At 31.6% G+C, this 19,079-nt stretch overlaps 1 protein-coding gene across 2 annotated transcripts; it reads left to right on the top strand.

Annotated features, from left to right (window-relative positions):
* The first annotated feature begins 6,947 nt into the window (after nucleotides 1-6,947).
* On the top strand, nucleotides 6,948-18,648 carry LOC107439373 (RAN, member RAS oncogene family). 2 transcript variants are annotated; one of them, XM_016051942.3, is made up of 7 exons: nucleotides 6,948-7,289; nucleotides 9,291-9,329; nucleotides 12,153-12,237; nucleotides 14,067-14,192; nucleotides 16,741-16,928; nucleotides 17,138-17,308; nucleotides 18,204-18,648. In XM_016051942.3, exons 2-7 carry the CDS (start codon nucleotides 9,294-9,296, stop codon nucleotides 18,249-18,251), a joined length of 654 nt encoding a protein of 217 aa, XP_015907428.1. In that variant the 5' UTR covers nucleotides 6,948-7,289; nucleotides 9,291-9,293; the 3' UTR covers nucleotides 18,252-18,648. The 2 variants fall into 2 exon arrangements, with proteins under 2 accessions (XP_015907428.1, XP_071037548.1); XM_071181447.1 differs by having other exon boundaries at nucleotides 7,203-7,602.
* The last annotated feature ends 431 nt before the right edge of the window (nucleotides 18,649-19,079 follow it).

Raw genomic sequence — 19,079 nt, 5'->3', positions numbered from 1 at the left:
TATATAAATACAACGTAAAGACTTTCATCCATACCATCTTCAAAGAGTACCGTCACTGTTCCCCACAGATCATCCTGCACTGGTGCATTTTGCACAGTGGTGTACCGCCAAGACACACATTTCCCAACCTACGTTTCATTTACGAATTAGACGTCAGATCACCGAAATCAAGCATCACTGATTGCAGTCAGCGCGCGGGTGGGTGACTACTTGGATCAGTCTGCGTAGGGACCGAGGGTGTGCGGTATTGGTCCTCGTTAAACTGTTCCACCGTAAAGTGCTCGACTTCGCGTGCAGGTTGATGGGCTACCGAAGCGGGGGTGCCATCCCCTCTGCAGAGGATCGAAATTGTGATGGCATGTCTTCGGATCATCCTCAGGGATGTTTCCCAGACCGCCGCCAATAGCCCATTGTGCAGCTCTAGTGGTAAATGAACTACAACAACGAATGAGACGTGCTCCACTCGAGATAATGTACTCAACCACCACAATGGGCTGGCAGGGCCTGACTTAGCCTAATTGAGGCCCTAGGGCAAAAACTTCTTTGGGGGCTCCCGTCTGCTTCAGTAATGAAGAACCGATCTTTATGGAGGTATTTAAATTTTTCACCTCATTATAGATCAGGGGTTTCCAACTTACATGAGGACGGGGGCCGCAACTTTATCAAAATTTTATATCGGACTCTTTTTATGTTTGAAGGAACATTAAATATTACTGTCAGATTTTTATCAAGTTATACAAAACAAAAGTATTGAATTATAAATTAATATAGCAAGTAGATTTCGAAAAATATTTTGTTTGTAGCTCATTTACGTTGCACTAGAGCTGCATAATGGATTATTGGCGACGGTCTGGGAAGCATCCCGGAGGATGATCCGAAGACATGCCATCACAATTTTGATCCTCTGCAGTGGGGATGGCATACCCGCTTCTTTAACCCGACGACCTGCACGCGAAGTCGAGCACTTTACGGTAGAACAGTTTAACGAGGACCCATGCCGCACACCCTCGGTCCCTACGCAGACTGATCCAAGTGATCACCCACAAGCACACTGATCGCAACCAGTGATGCTTGACTTCGGTGATCTGCTGGGAACCATGTCTTAACGATCAGTCCACTGCGGGACTTAAAAATTTTTAATTGCATATTAAAAAATTCTTCCTACTATAATTTTTATGTGCTCCTATGTATTAAGCAATTAATATGTAAGAGATAGGTAACACATGAATCTTCTTTTAATCAAAATCTTAGTCACAAGACTTTGTTTTCCTTTAAATTTAATTTTGTGATTTTTTTTTTTTACTTATTAGGAATTATAGCTATAAAAAAAAGTTCTCGAGCTTCCCGAAATTAATTTTTTTCTTCTTTTCCGCTTAGGTCATATTCAATTCAAAGAATATAAATAAAACATGATATTCATTATTTCCTTTATTCGTTTTAAAATTTACAAATGTGAATAATTTCGACCAAAATGAATGGTTTCAAAAAGTTAAATCGGAGAATTACTTCGAGAAAATTTCTGATACTCACATGCTAAATTATATTCACAAAATACAAAAAAAAACGAAATTAAAAAGGGCGACATACACGATTATTTTTTTTTAAATAAATATTTTATTGGATGCAAAACCTGAGTAATAAATTTTTTTGCACCGTTGGTATGTTCAATTTCACAGAAACGAAAAAAACTAATATATTTTAGATCGTGGGCCGCCAGTTGGTAACCACTGTTATAGATATATAACAAGAAAATTGACAAGAACCTGGAATAGCTATAAAGTCCCCCCCCCCCTTTAATGGTCAGACAAAATGTCGTTCTGTCCATATCATTGATTTTCTGACAATTTCATCATACCGAATGCAGTTTTTTGCTTGTTAGCTTTTGTCATCTATCTACGAAAAATTCATATCCTTGCTGACATTAGGGCGAAATTCAGCTAAAGTTTCACAATTACGATGGCTTAGTTAAGCCTATCAGAAGCTCGTACTTTTGCAATATATCGCATTTTGCGATATGTAAAAATAAAGGCTTTTGATTGGCCAAATTTGTCCATCGTAATTGCGAAAATTTAGCAGAATTCCTCCCTAGAAAGCTATGAATTTACGAAAGATAGATTTTTTGCGTTAGATAGATTAATGAAGAAGCTAACATTAAACTGACGGATTTCTCACTGTACTGATATTTTTTTCTATTTGATTTAGGGGCCCCCTCTAATGTGAGGGCCCGGGGCAACTGCCTCGTATGTCCCTGCCTTAGTCAGGCTCTGTGAGCTGGGCTGTAGGCTGGGGACCATGCTTCACAACATCATTTTTCGGTTAATATTTGGGCTGGTGTGGTCAGCGACTTTTTACTCGGACCTTACTTGTTTCCATCACCTATAACAAGGATGACGAACCAATGGCACGCGCGACATTTAAGGCTCGAGACACAATATTTTGGGCACGCGACCGATTGCAAATGTTATTACACTATGAATTGTTATTACACAAATGTTATTACACTATGAAGCATATGTAACAATTAAATTAAAATTCACATAAAACAAACAAAATAATAAACAATTATTAATAAAAAAATTAACAATTAATGCTAAAAAAACAATTAATAACCATAAAAAACAAACTAACAATAAATAACTAGCAAAAAAAACTGACAGTCCTGCTTAACTAACATCTTACAACCTAATATAAATTGTTTGTCATCTAATCTGCAACAACAGAAGTCACACTGATGTTACTTTAAGTTGTTTTAAGACATGGCAAAATGTTTTTTTCTTCAGTGCAATTAATGAGTTTTGAGTTGATAGTATTTAGTAGTATTATTTTCCCTATAATCACGAAGTCAAAATTATTTGACGGCACGTCTATGACCTCATTAAACAATTTTTTAGAAAAAATGGCACGTTGGTATATAAAGGTTCGCCACCCCTGACCTATAACATCTGAAAAAAATTTCAGTTTTCCTTAGTCCCGCCATGGACTGATCGTAAAGACTTTCCCAATAGAATACCGAAGTCAAGCATCACTGGCTGCAGTCAGTAAGCGAGTCGGTGACTACTTTGATCAGCTTTGAGTAGGGACCGAGGGTGTGCGGTATCGGTTCTCGCTAAACTGTTCTACTGTAAAGTGCTCGACTTCACGCACAGGTCGTCGGGCTAACAAAGCAGGGGAGTCATCCCCTCGGCAGAGGATCAAAATTGCGATGGCATGTCTTCGGATCATCCTCAGGGATGTTTCCCAGACAGTCGCCAATAGCCCATTGTACAGCTCTAGTGCGACGTTATTAAAGAACCTACCTACCTACATCTTTTCGCAAAAGCTGCTAGTCACTTGGAAAATTACCGTGACCCCATCAGAAAAAAAAATCAAAAACGTAAAGCGATTCCTTTTGGATGGTTAAATAATAATTTCAAATGAAAAAATAAATTAATTCCTACTGGTAATTTACCTGGTGCCTGGTTGGTGGATCAATAAATTTTCACATCTCAATATGTTTGTCATATATCAAGCTTTGCAGATGAAAAAAAAATTGCTTTTTTAGATCAGAGAGTAATTTTAACTAAAATTGGTACCTCGTTTTCTTCAGATGTTACCAAAGCAATTTTTTCAGGTAGGTGAGGGGATTCAAAAGAGTTGCCTCTGTGGAAAAATGCATTTTTTTCCGAAATTGCTACTTAGAGTATCATAAAAAATTTAACAGCTTATCAGTTGAAAATGGTACAGGAATACAGGATCCCGCATTTCTGGACTTGTCCCATTTTCAAATGACATGATTGCAACTTTCAGACAATTGGCGATCGAAATGGGTTGCAGATGGCGTAGAGCAGAACTCTCTATCAATGACAATACTTTACATGCTTTCCCCATTAGCTTGTGGAAAGTCATAAAGAGAAGGAAAAACATTAGTTTCTGTCCTGATTTTCAGATTGATTAAAAACGTTTAAGTTAATTAACTACATGTAAACTGAAAACTTCATTGAACATAGTTCTAAAAGAAAGCATGGTGGAAATTTCAGAAAATATTTTTGATAAATAAATACAAAAAATATTGAGAAAGAAGGAAATATCGTAGTACATTCCTGTACAGTTGAGAAGAGGGAAGGGGGAGAGTCAGGAGATGGAACTCGTCTTCTTCCCAGATGGCGTATTCGAGCGTTGCGATTGCGAATGGAAAAATGTTGAGCGGTTGAAAATTTTAATCGCTTTGTGAGGCTCATGAATGTTAAAATGAAAAAAATTTATGGGCGGCACCAAGAATGTTACGAAAAATGGGACAGGTCCCAAATAGGGTACCTATCCCACTTTTTGTTTTCAATAAATCAATTGTGTGCGGCGATGCGGACTAGTTTTTCTGTCCACCATCCATTTTTCAAGCTATTTCTTGTGAAAAATATGATGACATCTTGTCTTTTGAGGCTCCATAATGTCCACCAAGCAAATTGAGCAGGTATAAAGATCCTGAAAAAACCACCCTCTAATGTCCATTGAAAAGATAAGAAACACCATTCTTTTGTTACATTCGAGATGCTAACCATGAAAATTTTTCATTTCAAAACTTAGGAGCCTAAATTAGTGACCTGGAAATTTTCACATCTGCTAAACATTTTTCCAATGTCTAAAGTTCCAAGCAGTGGCGTACGCAAGGGAGGGGTTTAGGGGTTTAAACACCCCCCTTGAGCTCAGACAAAACGGCAAAAATAAAAATTTTAGTAGAAATTATGCCAGCTATTATTTTTTAAGACTATATATTTTTATTAGCCTTATGCCTACTTTTTTTTTCTCACGGTATTTCTCAGAGTACTGTTGTTGTTCATTTACATCGTACTAGTGCTGCACAATGGGCTATTGGCGACGGTCTGGGAAACATCCCTGAGGATGATCCGAAGACGTGCCATCACAATTTTGATCCTCTGTAGAGGTGATGGCACCCCCGCTTCGGTAGCCCGACGACCTGCACGCGAAGTCGAGCACTCTACGGTAGCATAGTTTAACGAGGACCAATACCGCACACCCTCGGTCCCTACGCAGACTAATCCAAGTGGTCACCCACCCGCACACTGACTGCAGCCAGTGATGCTTGACTTCGGTGATCTGATGGGAACCGTGTCTTAACGATCAGTCCACTGCGGGGTCTCAGAGTACTGAAAAAACATTTACTATAATAGGGTTGTACTTTTGAAACCAAATTCACGTGATACCGTTACGGACTGGTTCCTTTCTGTCCAGCCAGTATAGTTTTCGAGATTGGCTGTCATTCACGAGGTCTTTACGTGATGATTCTGTAATCCTAGACGTTCTGTCGTCTTTGAGACAATTCGAGAATTTTGGAGATGCGGTGAAAAATTACATAAAAGGGGGAACGGAGTACAGTGAAGTTAGTTAGTCAGACTAAGAGTTATCTCTGCCGCTTGTCTTTCGGAGCTTGTCGTTAAATCTGTTTTGTTTTGTCTCAACAAAAAGTTCATTCAATCGCCGAACCCGTCGTTGCCACTATTTCGACTAGTGAAGAAATCAGTAACAATACCATTGGAGATACTGTGCTCGTTGAAGTTATTCATTCCAGCTCGAAACTTTGAGATCGTAGCATAGAGGATATTTCTGTGCCAATATATATATATATATATATATATATATATTGCTGTATCTTTAGGGTGTCAAAACGCAAGAATTTAGCAATTTTTAATTATTTTGAGAAAAATTCACAACCTGAAATTAGTAAGGTGACAGCATCTAGTACCAATGTAAGTTTTTCTGTTGAACAGAAATGTGATATTTCCGTTGAAGAAAACGTTTCTAGCATAACAAAAACTGATGAATGTGAAAGTGGCCTTCAAAGTGGTACTTTCCACCCATATGACATTGGACTTTTTTCAGAAGATATTACAATATGTTCTTAAACTTAAAATTTAACTAAACAATGTTGTCTAAATAAAAAGTCAAAATTGTCCAGCTGTCTAAATTAGGGAAATCATAGTGCTCTATTACAGATTCGAATTTCTTTTAGTAGTTCCGGAAAATTATGAACACCCCCCTTGAAAAAATTCTGCGTACGCCACTGGTTCCAAGCATGTCAGTTCAAAATGAGACAGATCCCCGCATTTCGGGACCTGTCCCATTTTTATGATACTCTAAACACCAATTTTGGAAAAAAATTGCATTCTTTTCTTAGAGAAAGCTCATTTGAATTATCTCACCTACCCGGGAAACAAATTTCCTTTGTCTACACCTGAAGGAAATGAGAGACTAATTTTGGGGGCGAAAATTACACTCCTACCTGAAAAAAACATTTTTTTTTCATCTGCAACACAGGAAAAATGACACGTATGTAGGGATTTGGAATATATTTATTTTTTTTCAATCCTGTGTGTTTGAATTGATTATCTACCCACAAAAAAGGGATCGTTTAACACTTTTTTCTTTTACGTCACAGTGCTCACTCATTTTTTCGTTTGACTGTACCAAGCTTACTTGACCCTGTGCCATGTGTCAGACTCCATATGTGATTTCAACGTGATGGAACACCTCCCCATAATGGCAGATGCGTCTGTGAACATTCAAATCGGGTGTTTGGACACCGCTGGATTAGATATAGTTTGACTGAAAAGTGCTGCACACGCAACACATGTGTGTTTCTAAATGAACCTGGTACTGGTTGCAAGTATTATCTGTGTTGCTGCGGATATCGAATAAAATCCTGGTGATTTGAGCCACCAATCCTTGGCCCGACAGTGTAACACGTGCATCGCTAGCAATGGTGGGAACTTTGAACATCTTTTATGACATTTTCAAATGTCATCTACCTCAGCACATGTAATATCTTTGGTAAATAAATAATTCAGATGATCATTGTCTTGCTTCTCTTTCCTTTATCAGTCATACTACTTTCCCATCTCTATACTACTTCCCCATTGCGCAGCTCTAGTGCGACGCAAATTAACAAAAACAATAACAACAAATTGAATTCATTACGCCAAACATTGATTCATTTTTACTACAATGCTTGAGGCATACCAAATTAAATATAGCAAGGTCCTAACTCAATTACGATTTCGACGCATCTTTGAGAATTAAACTATTCCAGTCTGAATCTCTTTTACTTAAAACGATCTGGTGTTTTATATTTGAGTTGTTTTTAGACTGCACTACTCATCTCTTCCCGCCATTCCTTCCGTCTCTTTCTCTATATTTTGGACGTGCAGGAGTTGTCTGAAAATTATTCACCTATTTAAATTATTTGTTTTGTAAAGTCATCATTTACTTTTACTTTTTGTGCTTTGTAAAATTTCTGAGTAAGTACATGCGGTTCCTTCTCATAATATTTCTCTATTTTTTAAATAAGTTAGCCGGTACGGCAATTCTTTTGCATGAGTCACATGCGTCTTTATATTCTCTTAGGCCCAAGACTCATTGTCACGTCTAGCTATCTTTTTAAAAAGGAACAACGTTGCTCGTTCTTTTCTTTATCTTTGTTGCATTATGAAAATATAGTTAAACTTGTTAATTGTTGATATTATTTAAATACCAATTTTTAGTCCTTACCTTGTTTTGTGTAAATTTTCAAGCGCTTGTTATTAGTATTGTAAGACTTTTTAAATATAATAGGTAATTAATTTTCTATGTCATCAAATTAATTTCATGGTTAGAGGGTTAATTTTAATGATCTCAATTCAAATGGTGCTTCTTATTTTTTAAATGCTGTTATTAACACATGGTACGAATTCCCACCAATATTATTGGTAAATTTTTACATCGTTTAAGTAAAGATAATATATATACCTGGCAATTTCTCCTTTTTTTACTTTGAATATTTCCTTATGTTAAGTGATAACAAATTTAGGAATTTAAAATTATAACATTGAAATATTTATATAAATAGAGATGTTTGTTATAGGGGTAAGGAAAGTTGTACTAACCTATTTATAGTGTAAATTTTAGAATGTAGTGTATCCTATTGTCATTTCACCTTGATAGAGAAAGCTAAAAGTTCTATCCTTGTAACTGTGGTATTGCAAAGTGCAGTTAATATTCCTAATACTAACTTAATTTATTTGTTCACCTTGATTTACGATTCATTATGGGACTTCAGTGGTTTTTATATTATTATACTGTCCTTGTTTAGTGTTCAATATGTGCTATTATGGGAAAGTAAGTAGTGAATATATTAAAATGTAAATTATATTTTTTTGTGGTTGTTGCCTAGGATTGTAAAGATTTTACATTTGTGGAGAATATTTCTGTATAGTGATCTACTGCACCACATACAATTGACAAAGCTCCAAACTTAAATAATAAAAAAAATTATATAGAAACATGCAGATTTGCCCATGAGAAGCCATGAGGTGTGTCGGTCCTTTTCTGTGATATTTTTTTAGTTACTCATGTGCCTGAAAGTTGTGAAGACTGGGCAATCTTAAAGTGACATTAATAAAGTTTGAATATGTTAATTAAATATTTTGACTGTTAGATTGGGTTTTGAAAAGCTAGAAGTATTTTAATTTGCACATTCTATAAATTAAGTTTTTCTAGTTGCATCTTAAACTTATTTAAAAATGTTTAATAACTTGAAATCAAATTTTTAAATTCTATTGTAATAAAAGTGTTTTAATATTTCATAATGAAAGTTTCTTTATTGGTAGAAACTTATTTCTTTTGGTTGGAAATTGCTGTTTAAAAAAAAAGAAAAACTTGTTACTAATCAAAATTATGAATTCGAATTAAGAGAACATAGTATATAAGGTTGTATTACCTTTCTACCGATCTTTTTTTAAAAGAATATTTTATAAGATTCAAATTAAATTTAAGTAACATTTGTTTTAATGTATTATTAGTCCCGTAATTTTCAGATTTTTCTAATTTTTTTAGATTAAGCTAAATTTTCACAATCTATTGGTTGTATATAAATTAGCATTAAAGATAGTGCTTCTAACTTTCTCTAGATTCTGCTAGAGCTACAATTTTCCTAATTGAACATGATAATCAAAAACTTAGGAGAAGTGGTTGCCTTTAGTTTGAGAAAAGTTAAGTCCTGTTACTAAAACCTAATTTTAAGATCTTGAAGTACCATGGTCTTTATCATGTCATAGGCATACTGCTATGCTAAGGAGAGCTATGTGTTACACGTTAGCTATCCAGTATTTTTTTTTCTTTCCATTTTTTTTAAAAAGTTTCATTTACTTTTGAACACAGCACAAATATAATCTTTTGGCTTATAAGTCAATGGCTGTTAATTTGCAACTCTTGTTAGTTGAAATTGCCCTGTACCAATAATTATATTTGTTTCTTTTATGTAGAATATGTTGGATCAGGGTGATGGAGTTCCTACTTTCAAGGTAAGATTTATTTTATTTATTTTTTCTTTTGGCTAATTTTTTGCTTTTCTTTTAATTATTTTTTATTTAAAACTTTTTCTCTAATTGCTTTATGCCTCGACTGCTAAAAGTATGCTGCCTGCATTTAAAAAATTTAATTACATTTTGTGGAAGCTCTTAGCATTCATTTTTTGCTTTGAGACTTAAATCTTTCTATATTTTAAAAACATTTAATAAAATTTTGTACCTTGAAACCCCTTATGTGTGCATTGCAATTTCATGTGTTTAATTTTTTCTATACTTCAACCTGATGTTGGACTTAAATTAATATAAAATTTAAAATGTAGGACATAGTATAAAAGGAACTCATTTTTCTTCTGTATCAGATTTATTTGAATGTGTTGAAGCACGTTTTATCCTATCTGCTTTAAAAGTTTTTCATAAGAATTTTAACTGTACTGTATTCTTTGAATAGAAATTGAAAATAAGTAAATTCTGCATTTTAAGACAAGACAGTTGGCTGGTATAGAATTAAGAGAACTTGAGTACCTAGTAAAATACATTTACATTTTATTGTTTTTCTTCAGGTATGATCAACTTTGAATTAAAAGTGTAAAATGTTTGAATTGATAGTACTAGTTCTAAATAATGTCAACAGCTATAAATCATTTTTATTTATATCTGTTCAGTCATCAATTCAAATGTTAGATGTAAGTAATTCATAATCTAAAATGAATTGTGAAATTTTTTTGCAGAAATTTTATGTACATAAGAATGAATTTCTCACTGCTTTTCCTTTGTCTTATTATTAATATATATGTTGAAAATAATGTACAATCAATCTAAAAGGAAAATGTACAATTCACCAAAAAGGACCACCCTGAATAACTTTTGATATATTGATCAGATTTTCACATTCTAGTTCAAAGAGGTTCAAGAGGGTGACCTCAAATATACTAAATAATTAGTGCAGACAATAGTAAACGCAGGCACAAAAAGGTAGTTTCTCTGAATAAACATACCTTTCTTTTGACAGATTCAAATTTCTACCTCTAAAATTTAAAGTATCGCTGTAATCTGGAAAATGTAGTCCACATAGTTTGGTCAGAAAGGCTATCCTAAGTTTGGACCCCTTAATGTTAATTTTACTTTTTGGGTATATTTCGCCATAACTTGAGGACTCCGAGAATTTTTTAAAAAATTTCGCTCATTTATAGAATTTATCACCTGAAGATAATTCCATGGAGAGAAGAAATTTTGAAATGTAAAGAATATAATTTTTTTCTTTTTAAAGCATGTAATTTTACATGACAAAATACAAAGTTTGAGCCAAGTCAGTTGAATAGTTCCTGATAAGTCTTAATTTTACAGAAGTCTTATACATTGCTGCCAGCTCTACTGGATTTTGCCAGTTTCTCCTATCATATTGGCTTAATAAAAATTCTCCTGGTTCACTAATACATAAGGAAGCAAGGTCAGCTAACTAGATCTGATCAATTAAGTGCCTATTACTATTTAAAATTATGACCAAGTGTAATAACATTTCAACATTTAATGTGAAGTCATAACTGGAAAATATTAGTTTTTCTATTTTGATAACCATAGAAATCCTTAAAATTCCCAAAGTGTAAAATATGTAATATACTATCCGTATTGGCAGCCATGCTTACATTTAAAATCAAATTTCTCGAACTATTCAACCGATTTTGCTCAAATTTTGTTATTTGTTATGTAAATTTACATTGATGTAAAAAATTGTATACCATACAATTAAAAAAAGTTTGGCACTACTATTTAATAAAATACTTTTTTTACTTGGAAATTGTCTTTGGATAAACAAATTTAATATTGTTTCACAAACTTTTCAATTCACTTGAAAATTTCTTGTGATATGGCAATATACACGAAAAGTAAAATTTTCATTAACAGGGTTCAGGCTTTGATTGTTCTGACCAAACTATGGGGACCCTATTTCCAGATCCGAAATCAGAATCCGGCTTATTTATTGGATAGATATGGTTTTGAGTCAAGGTTGGCAAGTTTCTGTCGAAGTGGTTAAAACCACTGGTAGAAACCGGTTAAAACTGGCATGGCAGAAACCCTTTTCTGCCAAATTTGTGGCAGAAATTCAGAAAATGACATAAAAGTAAGTACTGAGATTGACATGCAATGGATAATTCATAGGAGAAGCAAATGTTAAATAAAGTACAATTTATTTACAAAATTACCACCATTCAAAATCAAATATTGCATTGTTTGCACTCTGCAGTAATCTATAACAAAAGAAAAGTTTTGATGCAGTTTCTAAACCTGAACTCCAGCAGAACTAGCAGGCATTGCCATCAAGGAACAAGCAAGATTTGTGAAACTTTCATCTATTGAATATTTTTTAAAACTGGACCACCATGTAGCAGCTGGGGCAGGAAATGGGGCAGATTTGTTTTGCAAAGCTACAACATAAAGTACAAAATCTGGGTTAATATTGGTAAGTAAAATTCTGGCAATTACTAGAACTAATATAGAAGTTTTTTTTTTTTTAAGTTTCTGCCAGTTTTTACCGGTTAAAACCAGTTTCTGCCGCTNCTTAGTTTCTGCCAGTTTTTACCGGTTTCTGTCACTGGTATGGCAAAACCAGTTTCTGCCGGCAAAAAGCCAACCCTGTTTTGAGTAGGCATCAAGTAGTTGACAATTATTGCTTGAATAAAACTCAGTACTCCGTAGTTAATTTATCATTTAAAATAAAGCTGAGCTAGAATTTTTCTATACTGTGGTTCTGTAGAAATTTGTGTCCTATTTTTATTTTTAGCATTTCTAAAAAATAAATTGTGGCTTTCATCTTTCTAGTGTGTTCTCGTTGGAGATGGAGGTACTGGAAAAACAACTTTTGTTAAACGTCACGTAACTGGTGAATTTGAGAAAAAATATGTTGGTGAGTTTTTATGGGACTAATTGGTTGTTTACCTGCTGTTTCAAACACTATTTGCTCTGCTTTTGTCATATGCCAAAAAAGAATCTAACTTGGCAATTTTTTTTGTTTTCAAAGTTCTAGGAAGTTTGGTCTTGAGAGTGCTCCAAAGTTTGAAACGCTTAATGGTCAAAAGTTTTGAATTATACAGTAAAATTTTTTTTGTTGCAGCATTTGTTACATGTAATATTACATGGCAAAATCTAAAATTCGAGCGAAATTGGACGAATAGTTCCTGATAAATCGAATTTTTACTATGTAACCATACATGAATATTTCCAATTAATCATGTCTAACAAATTTCCTTATAAGTAAACTAATTGTAATTTACAAAAAATAGAATGAGTTAATTTATTCAATCAATTCAAGCATTTATTGAAGTTACCATAAATATTTGGTGCATAAATTTCTTGATTGCATTATTTTTCTACATAAGATTTAGTATAATCTACATTCAAGTCTATGCAGCCCAGTATCAAATGAAAGAATAGTTAGAATCACTTAGGCAAACCAGCTTGTTTCAAATTTCATGAAGATCTATGCTTTTATACTAGGGATGTAACGAATATTTGGTTGACCAGATGTTCTGCTAAATATTTAGCAAAGTATTTTTTAAGAAGTTTTTTTTTTTTTTTTAATTTGGCTTGATTTGATGAAGAATAATCTAAAATCGTATTTTTCACTATACATTATTAAAAATAGTTCTGCCACTTATTTATTAAGTTCTAAATCTTGTTAATGTTCTGAGAGACAAATGGAAAAGTAACACTTGGAAGTATTGAAACTAGATTACTTTATATTAAACTATAAATTTTTGTACTGTTTATTTATTTATTTTTTTTTTAAATTATTTTCAAGCCTGTCTATTTCATCATTTTTTTTTTAAGGAATTAGAACTTTTTTATTTGTTTCGTTTCTGATGATTTTCAGTTTTAATTATAGCACAGTGTTTCTATCATAACTTTTTCCTTCTGTTTCTCTTGCTTTTTTTTAGACTTTTTATTGTATCACAATTTTTTTACAGAAGGTTTCTAATGATCTTTAATCTTTCATGTTCACTTTTTTCTTCAAATATAATGAGAATAAAGTTAAATTGAGATTTTATTTTTCTGTTTGGCTTTTATATATATCCTTTTGTAGACGTTTTTATGATAGCAGTGCAATTTTACGTGTTTCTGATAGAGTAGACTTGTATATACGTGTTATATTATACTAATTTATATATACTTAGAAAATCATTATTGTTTTTTAAGTTGCTATTTAGCTGCTCAATATTCGGTATTCGGCCAAATCACTATTCGTTACATCTCTAATTTATACATTATCTTATTTGCAGAATTACATCGTACCATGTTTTTTGGGATCTTGAATAATTTAGCACTTTTAATTTTGATTGCATTTTTCTAACTACTTCCTTTAAATTTTAATTTTTTTTTTCTAAGCATATACTGTGACACTGGTTATGATCAGCCATTTTTCTAAAGAATATGTGTTCAGAAAACAATACAAAATTGAAAAATGTAAATAATATAAGCGCTTCACAAAATGTGAATATAATTTTCAAACATATGCAGTAATGGGAGGGGGTAGAACTAAAGAGCATTGTGTATTATATTTTTTTTTTATATTAAAATAGTTTTTGTTGTAAAGTGATTCTTATAAGAACATTACATTTATATCATTATTATAATGTTCATAAGTTTGTGAAATTTACTGAGTAGGTTTATATAGAATGTTAAAATTAAATATTTGACATTTTTTGAAGATTATTTAAAAAAATTTATGATTTGCAGCCACACTTGGGGTTGAAGTGCATCCTCTAGTGTTTCATACTAATAGAGGAGCAATTAGATTTAATGTCTGGGACACTGCTGGTCAGGAAAAATTTGGTGGACTACGTGATGGCTATTACATTCAAGGTAATAAATTATTTTTTTAATTATCATAAATGCGATATATTGTTTTAATGTTAATAACAGAATCTTCTTGAGTAAGGACACAATTGAAATTTACTCTATTAGTTTAAAATGGAAATTAAGGTAATGCAATTTAAATAAGTTATGTTAGAGTATAATTTTCCATTTTTTTTAATGTTCCATTATTCCATTAAATGGTATTTTTATTCATAAGATGAATCAAAAAGTAAATTCAAATGGGGTTTTTCATTAGTTAAAAACAACTTTAAAACAACACACATTTCACTGGTCTCTCCCCCCCCCCCCTGTNCCCAGCTACATTATATCAAACTACTAGTTTCCTATTTTTCAGAAAACTATTTACTGCAAAGAGTAATGAAAAGTTTTGAATTAAGCCTAGTTTCTGACTGACTTAATTTAAGGTGTAGCAATTAAAATTAATTTAATGTGGCTGAATATTGGTATGGCCTGTATTTACCTCATAGGGCAGGATTTGAATACTTATCCAATTTCAATGAAATCATTAAAAATAAAAAGTACTATTTCCAAGTATGTTAACCCTTAACAATGTGGAAATACTTCAGATTTAACTTTCCTCCATAATATTTATAATTAAATTAATTGTGAATATAATAAAAATAGACTTGATTTTTGCCATTTATGTGGCATTGAATACATTCAGTAATTGTGCCCTGCCTCTTTTATGGCGGCATTAGTTCTGATAAGAGTTCAATTATGTAAAGGTAGTTTAATAACTTTTTTAAGTTACTGAAATAATTTCATTTTATAAAAACTGATAATTTTTACTTAAATGAAGTACTATCATTGTAATCAGTGTAAATGTTTAAAAAAAAAATGAAGTTAATATAAATTCAAAAGTAAAGCACTTCTAATGAAAATTTAAGGTGTTTGGTGTCCCAATATTCTGTAAAGAACAAATCAGGGTTGGGTTTTTGACGTCAAAAAGTGGTTTTTGTCATGACAAGGGTATAATACTGGTTTAAACCGTCAAAAACTTAAGTTTGCCAAGAAAATATATAAACTTCAAAACTACCGACAGCTGCCATGCATTATATTGAAATTTAATTATACTATAGGTAATCAGCAGGTTTTAAAATATTTTTTAATTAAAATTAAGGTAAAATAACAGATTTAAAATTTCAGAAATTTATATTCAAATGCATGTGCAGAAAAATTTCGCACAAAATTTTTTTAAATATTTATATTTTGAAAAAAAAAATNTGATCTGCATATTTAATGATAAAAAATTATCCTATTTTAAGGTCCTTGATTTCTCAAAGAGTCCTTAATTTTTCCTATTATAAGAGTGGTAATCCTTTTATACTAATTTATTTTTCCAAAAATGTTTAGTTACCCCAGTTATTTTTTTGCCCAAAATTATTTTTAAAAAACTAATTATTTTATTAATAAATATTAAACCATACTAATTTTAATTAAATATTGAATTCTCAGTTTTTTTCTACGCTATTTCCCAGGTGTGTAGCTTTTACATATTTAAGGCTATTTGATGATTGCATTGAATTAAAAATTTAATTATTGAAGATATAACTGAATGCCATTTATTAATTTATATGTGTAATGTGGGTTTTTATTTTCCTTTTCTGCTTCATTCAGAACAAATTTTTATCATGTAAAAGTGTTAACAGGTATACATTTATTTTTCTCAATTTCTTGTGCTTCTCCTTAATTTCGATTATTTATTTATTTATTTTTTAATTTATTTATCTTTCAATAAATGTAAGCATACTCTATCGTAATTTCTTCTTCTCTATTATAATTTTAAAGGTGTCGATTCTAATAAACTTCTACTTTCATTAAGGCATGGCACTTAATTAGAAATTCAGGTAAAATAAGGTAATAGGTTTTCTGAGCTTGACTACCCAGGATTTTTGAATATCCCATTGCCTGTTTTTAGTAAATATTAATTTTTTATTTTATTTTTTAAATAAATAATTAAAATTTTTATGAAGTATAAATTTTATTGCTTATTTTATATCATTCTATACAGGTTGACCTAGAAAAGTCTAGAAAAATTTCTTCTTTTTGAGTATGGCTGTTGTAGTAGCTTAAAAATTGTGCTCCAGAAAAATCTGGATTTTCGGAGATTGAAGGTCCAGATGTTTCAAAAAATCATTGATCACATAAGTTTCCGGAAATCAAATTTTCAAAGGTGGAACTTAAAAACACAGTTTATTTTATTTGCTTGTAAGGGAGAGCCAGAAATTTACTTGCTCATGATTAGCTTATTCATGATTAATATTTATTTTTATCAGTAAATAGTTGTTATAATCATCAACTCAAGAAAGAGACATATTTTTAAATTCTAATTACTTCTTCAGGTCATCATAGGTATGTGTAAAATCTTAAATATATTTTAAATAAACTAAGAAATATTGAGAAAAGGGAAAAAAAACCTTGTTTAAATTTTTTTTAAGCTCAAGAAATTTTCCGGAATTTTGACTTGGGCTCGCAATAACCTCTGCTTAAATAAAACTTGTGTGGTTAAATCGGTAGTTCTTTTTTGTTACAGGTCAGTGTGCCATCATCATGTTTGATGTTACTTCAAGAGTCACCTACAAAAATGTACCTAACTGGCACAGAGATTTAGTCAGAGTGTGTGAAAACATTCCAATTGTTCTTTGCGGCAATAAAGTTGATGTAAAAGATAGAAAAGTTAAAGCAAAGTCTATTGTATTCCACCGAAAAAAGAATTTACAGGTATATTTGTTTTCTTAATATTTACAGAATTTTATAGTTTGTTATTTTGTATGATGCAAATTAGTTTACAAAATTGTGATATGTCTGCAGAAATATTGATGGGAAAGTGAATTTATTGTTTAAAATGATGAATGGTTATTTATTAATTAAAAAGATAGAAACAGTAAGTCTAATTTTTTTATCTCATTAAAACAATTTTTTTATTCCAGTACTATGACATTAGTGCCAAGAGTAATTACAACTTTGAGAAGCCTTTCTTATGGTTGGCAAGGAAGTTGATTGGAGACCCTAATCTAGAGTTCGTTGCTATGCCTGCTTTGGCTCCACCAGAAGTAACTATGGATCCTGAATGGCAAGCTAAGTTAGAGAATGACATGAAGGTATTTATTATTTTTAACAAAGATATATGTTCCTATTAAACTAAATTTTATTTTTTTACTTACTATTTTTATGATCTTGCAAATTATTTACTAGAGCCTCTAACTAAATTAAGGATGCTAAATTATGCTTATTGAAGGATTATTTCTTTGAGTTCACTCTTTTAACTTGACTATAATGTTCAACTGTAAGAAGAGTAAATACAGGGCGTTTTTTTTTTTTTTTTTTTAATTATTACAGTAGGGAACCGATTATCCGGATAACTGATTTTTTCGGTTTTCTGAATCGCTGAAACAAGCCATTTTTTTTATTGTTAAAACCAACTAAAAAAAGAACAATTGGAAATAATCATAAAAAGAAGAAAAAACGATGAAGTAATACACTAATGATTATTACCAAAATGATGGTAAGGTAAACATCTTTCAAAAAAGAACGAAAAATCCTAAAATCTTATGAGGAAGAAAAAAAGAAAAAAAAATTTAAAATAGCGGGAAAATTTATCGAATTTCGTTCCGGTTTTCTGATTTCCGGATAACGGGTTCTGTACTGTATTAAGTTTTCTGCTTTATTTTAGTTTCTGGTCTAGGCCTGACTGAAATGTTAGACAGTTCTATTCGAGACAATTGTATATTTTTCTTTATAAAAATTTTTATATTTTTCCCATTAGCAACTTTTCACCTTTTTAAACTAAATATAGGATTTATTTTATTAATTTGATGGTTTATATAATGTTAATAACATGGTTATGGCTTTGAAATTAATCAGCTCAATGAATTTGTTCATTAGTCTCTTTTTAAAAACTTGTTGGTTATTTTTTTGGGAGGGGGCAGCTAGTTTGAAATTATGTTTTACCATTAGCAAACATTAATTCTTTAATTATTCTTCTGTTTGTTTTAGGAAGCCCAAAACACCTCACTCCCGGATGAAGATGATGATGATCTTTGAATTACAGCTGTTTCAATTTTATGAAAAAATGACGTTAAACATTAACACTTGCACTTTAAATAAACATTTGTTAGCTCCAACTGGGGCATAATTTTGTACAGTTTGTAGCTTTTATCAGTTTTTCCCCCCTTCATTCTGGATTGAGAATATATTAATGAATATTTGAATGTTCCGGAAATGTGTACATCTGATCTGGTGCCTGACATTTATTTTAATATTTTGAGTGCATGTATATGCTCTGAATGATTGGCCACTAGAATGTTTTTAGCAGATGTATGATCAAATAGCTAATGTGGTTATATAAATTCTCTACTTTCAAAAGCCATTTGTGAGTTGCTCATTGTGATTGTTCTTTGCTTGTATGAAACAGTTTGTTATTAAAATTGATCTGTCTGGATGTGGCCTTCAGTTTTTGAAATTTGCTTTATTGCATTTTTTAAATTAGTTGATGGATGTAAACCCTTTGACAGTTAGGGAGATGAGCAGTTTTCGTTCACTTAATTCGTGCAGTATTACGAGTAAACAGTAGTCAAAAGTTGCAGCTGTTTTCCCCCGCCGTTCTTCTGAAAATGTCACCCTTGATGCCTCATGCGTTCTAAAATTTTCTTAAGGTATTTGTAGTACATTAAATAAGTTTTTACATACTTTAAAATAATTAATAAATGATAATTATTAAATAATTATAAATAAAAAGGCATATTAAATTGAAAGGACTAAATAAATTCAACTAATGTTAAACTTTATGAAGCATTTAAATACAGTAATTACCTAAATACTGTGAACAAAGTCTTCATCAGACTCAAAACTTCGTTTCCCTACCACTTACTG

The sequence above is a fragment of the Parasteatoda tepidariorum genome, chromosome 5 (genome assembly GCF_043381705.1).
Source record: "Parasteatoda tepidariorum isolate YZ-2023 chromosome 5, CAS_Ptep_4.0, whole genome shotgun sequence".
Classification (NCBI taxonomy): Eukaryota; Metazoa; Arthropoda; class Arachnida; order Araneae; family Theridiidae; genus Parasteatoda; species Parasteatoda tepidariorum.
This window is presented reverse-complemented; position numbering and strand designations above follow the sequence as displayed.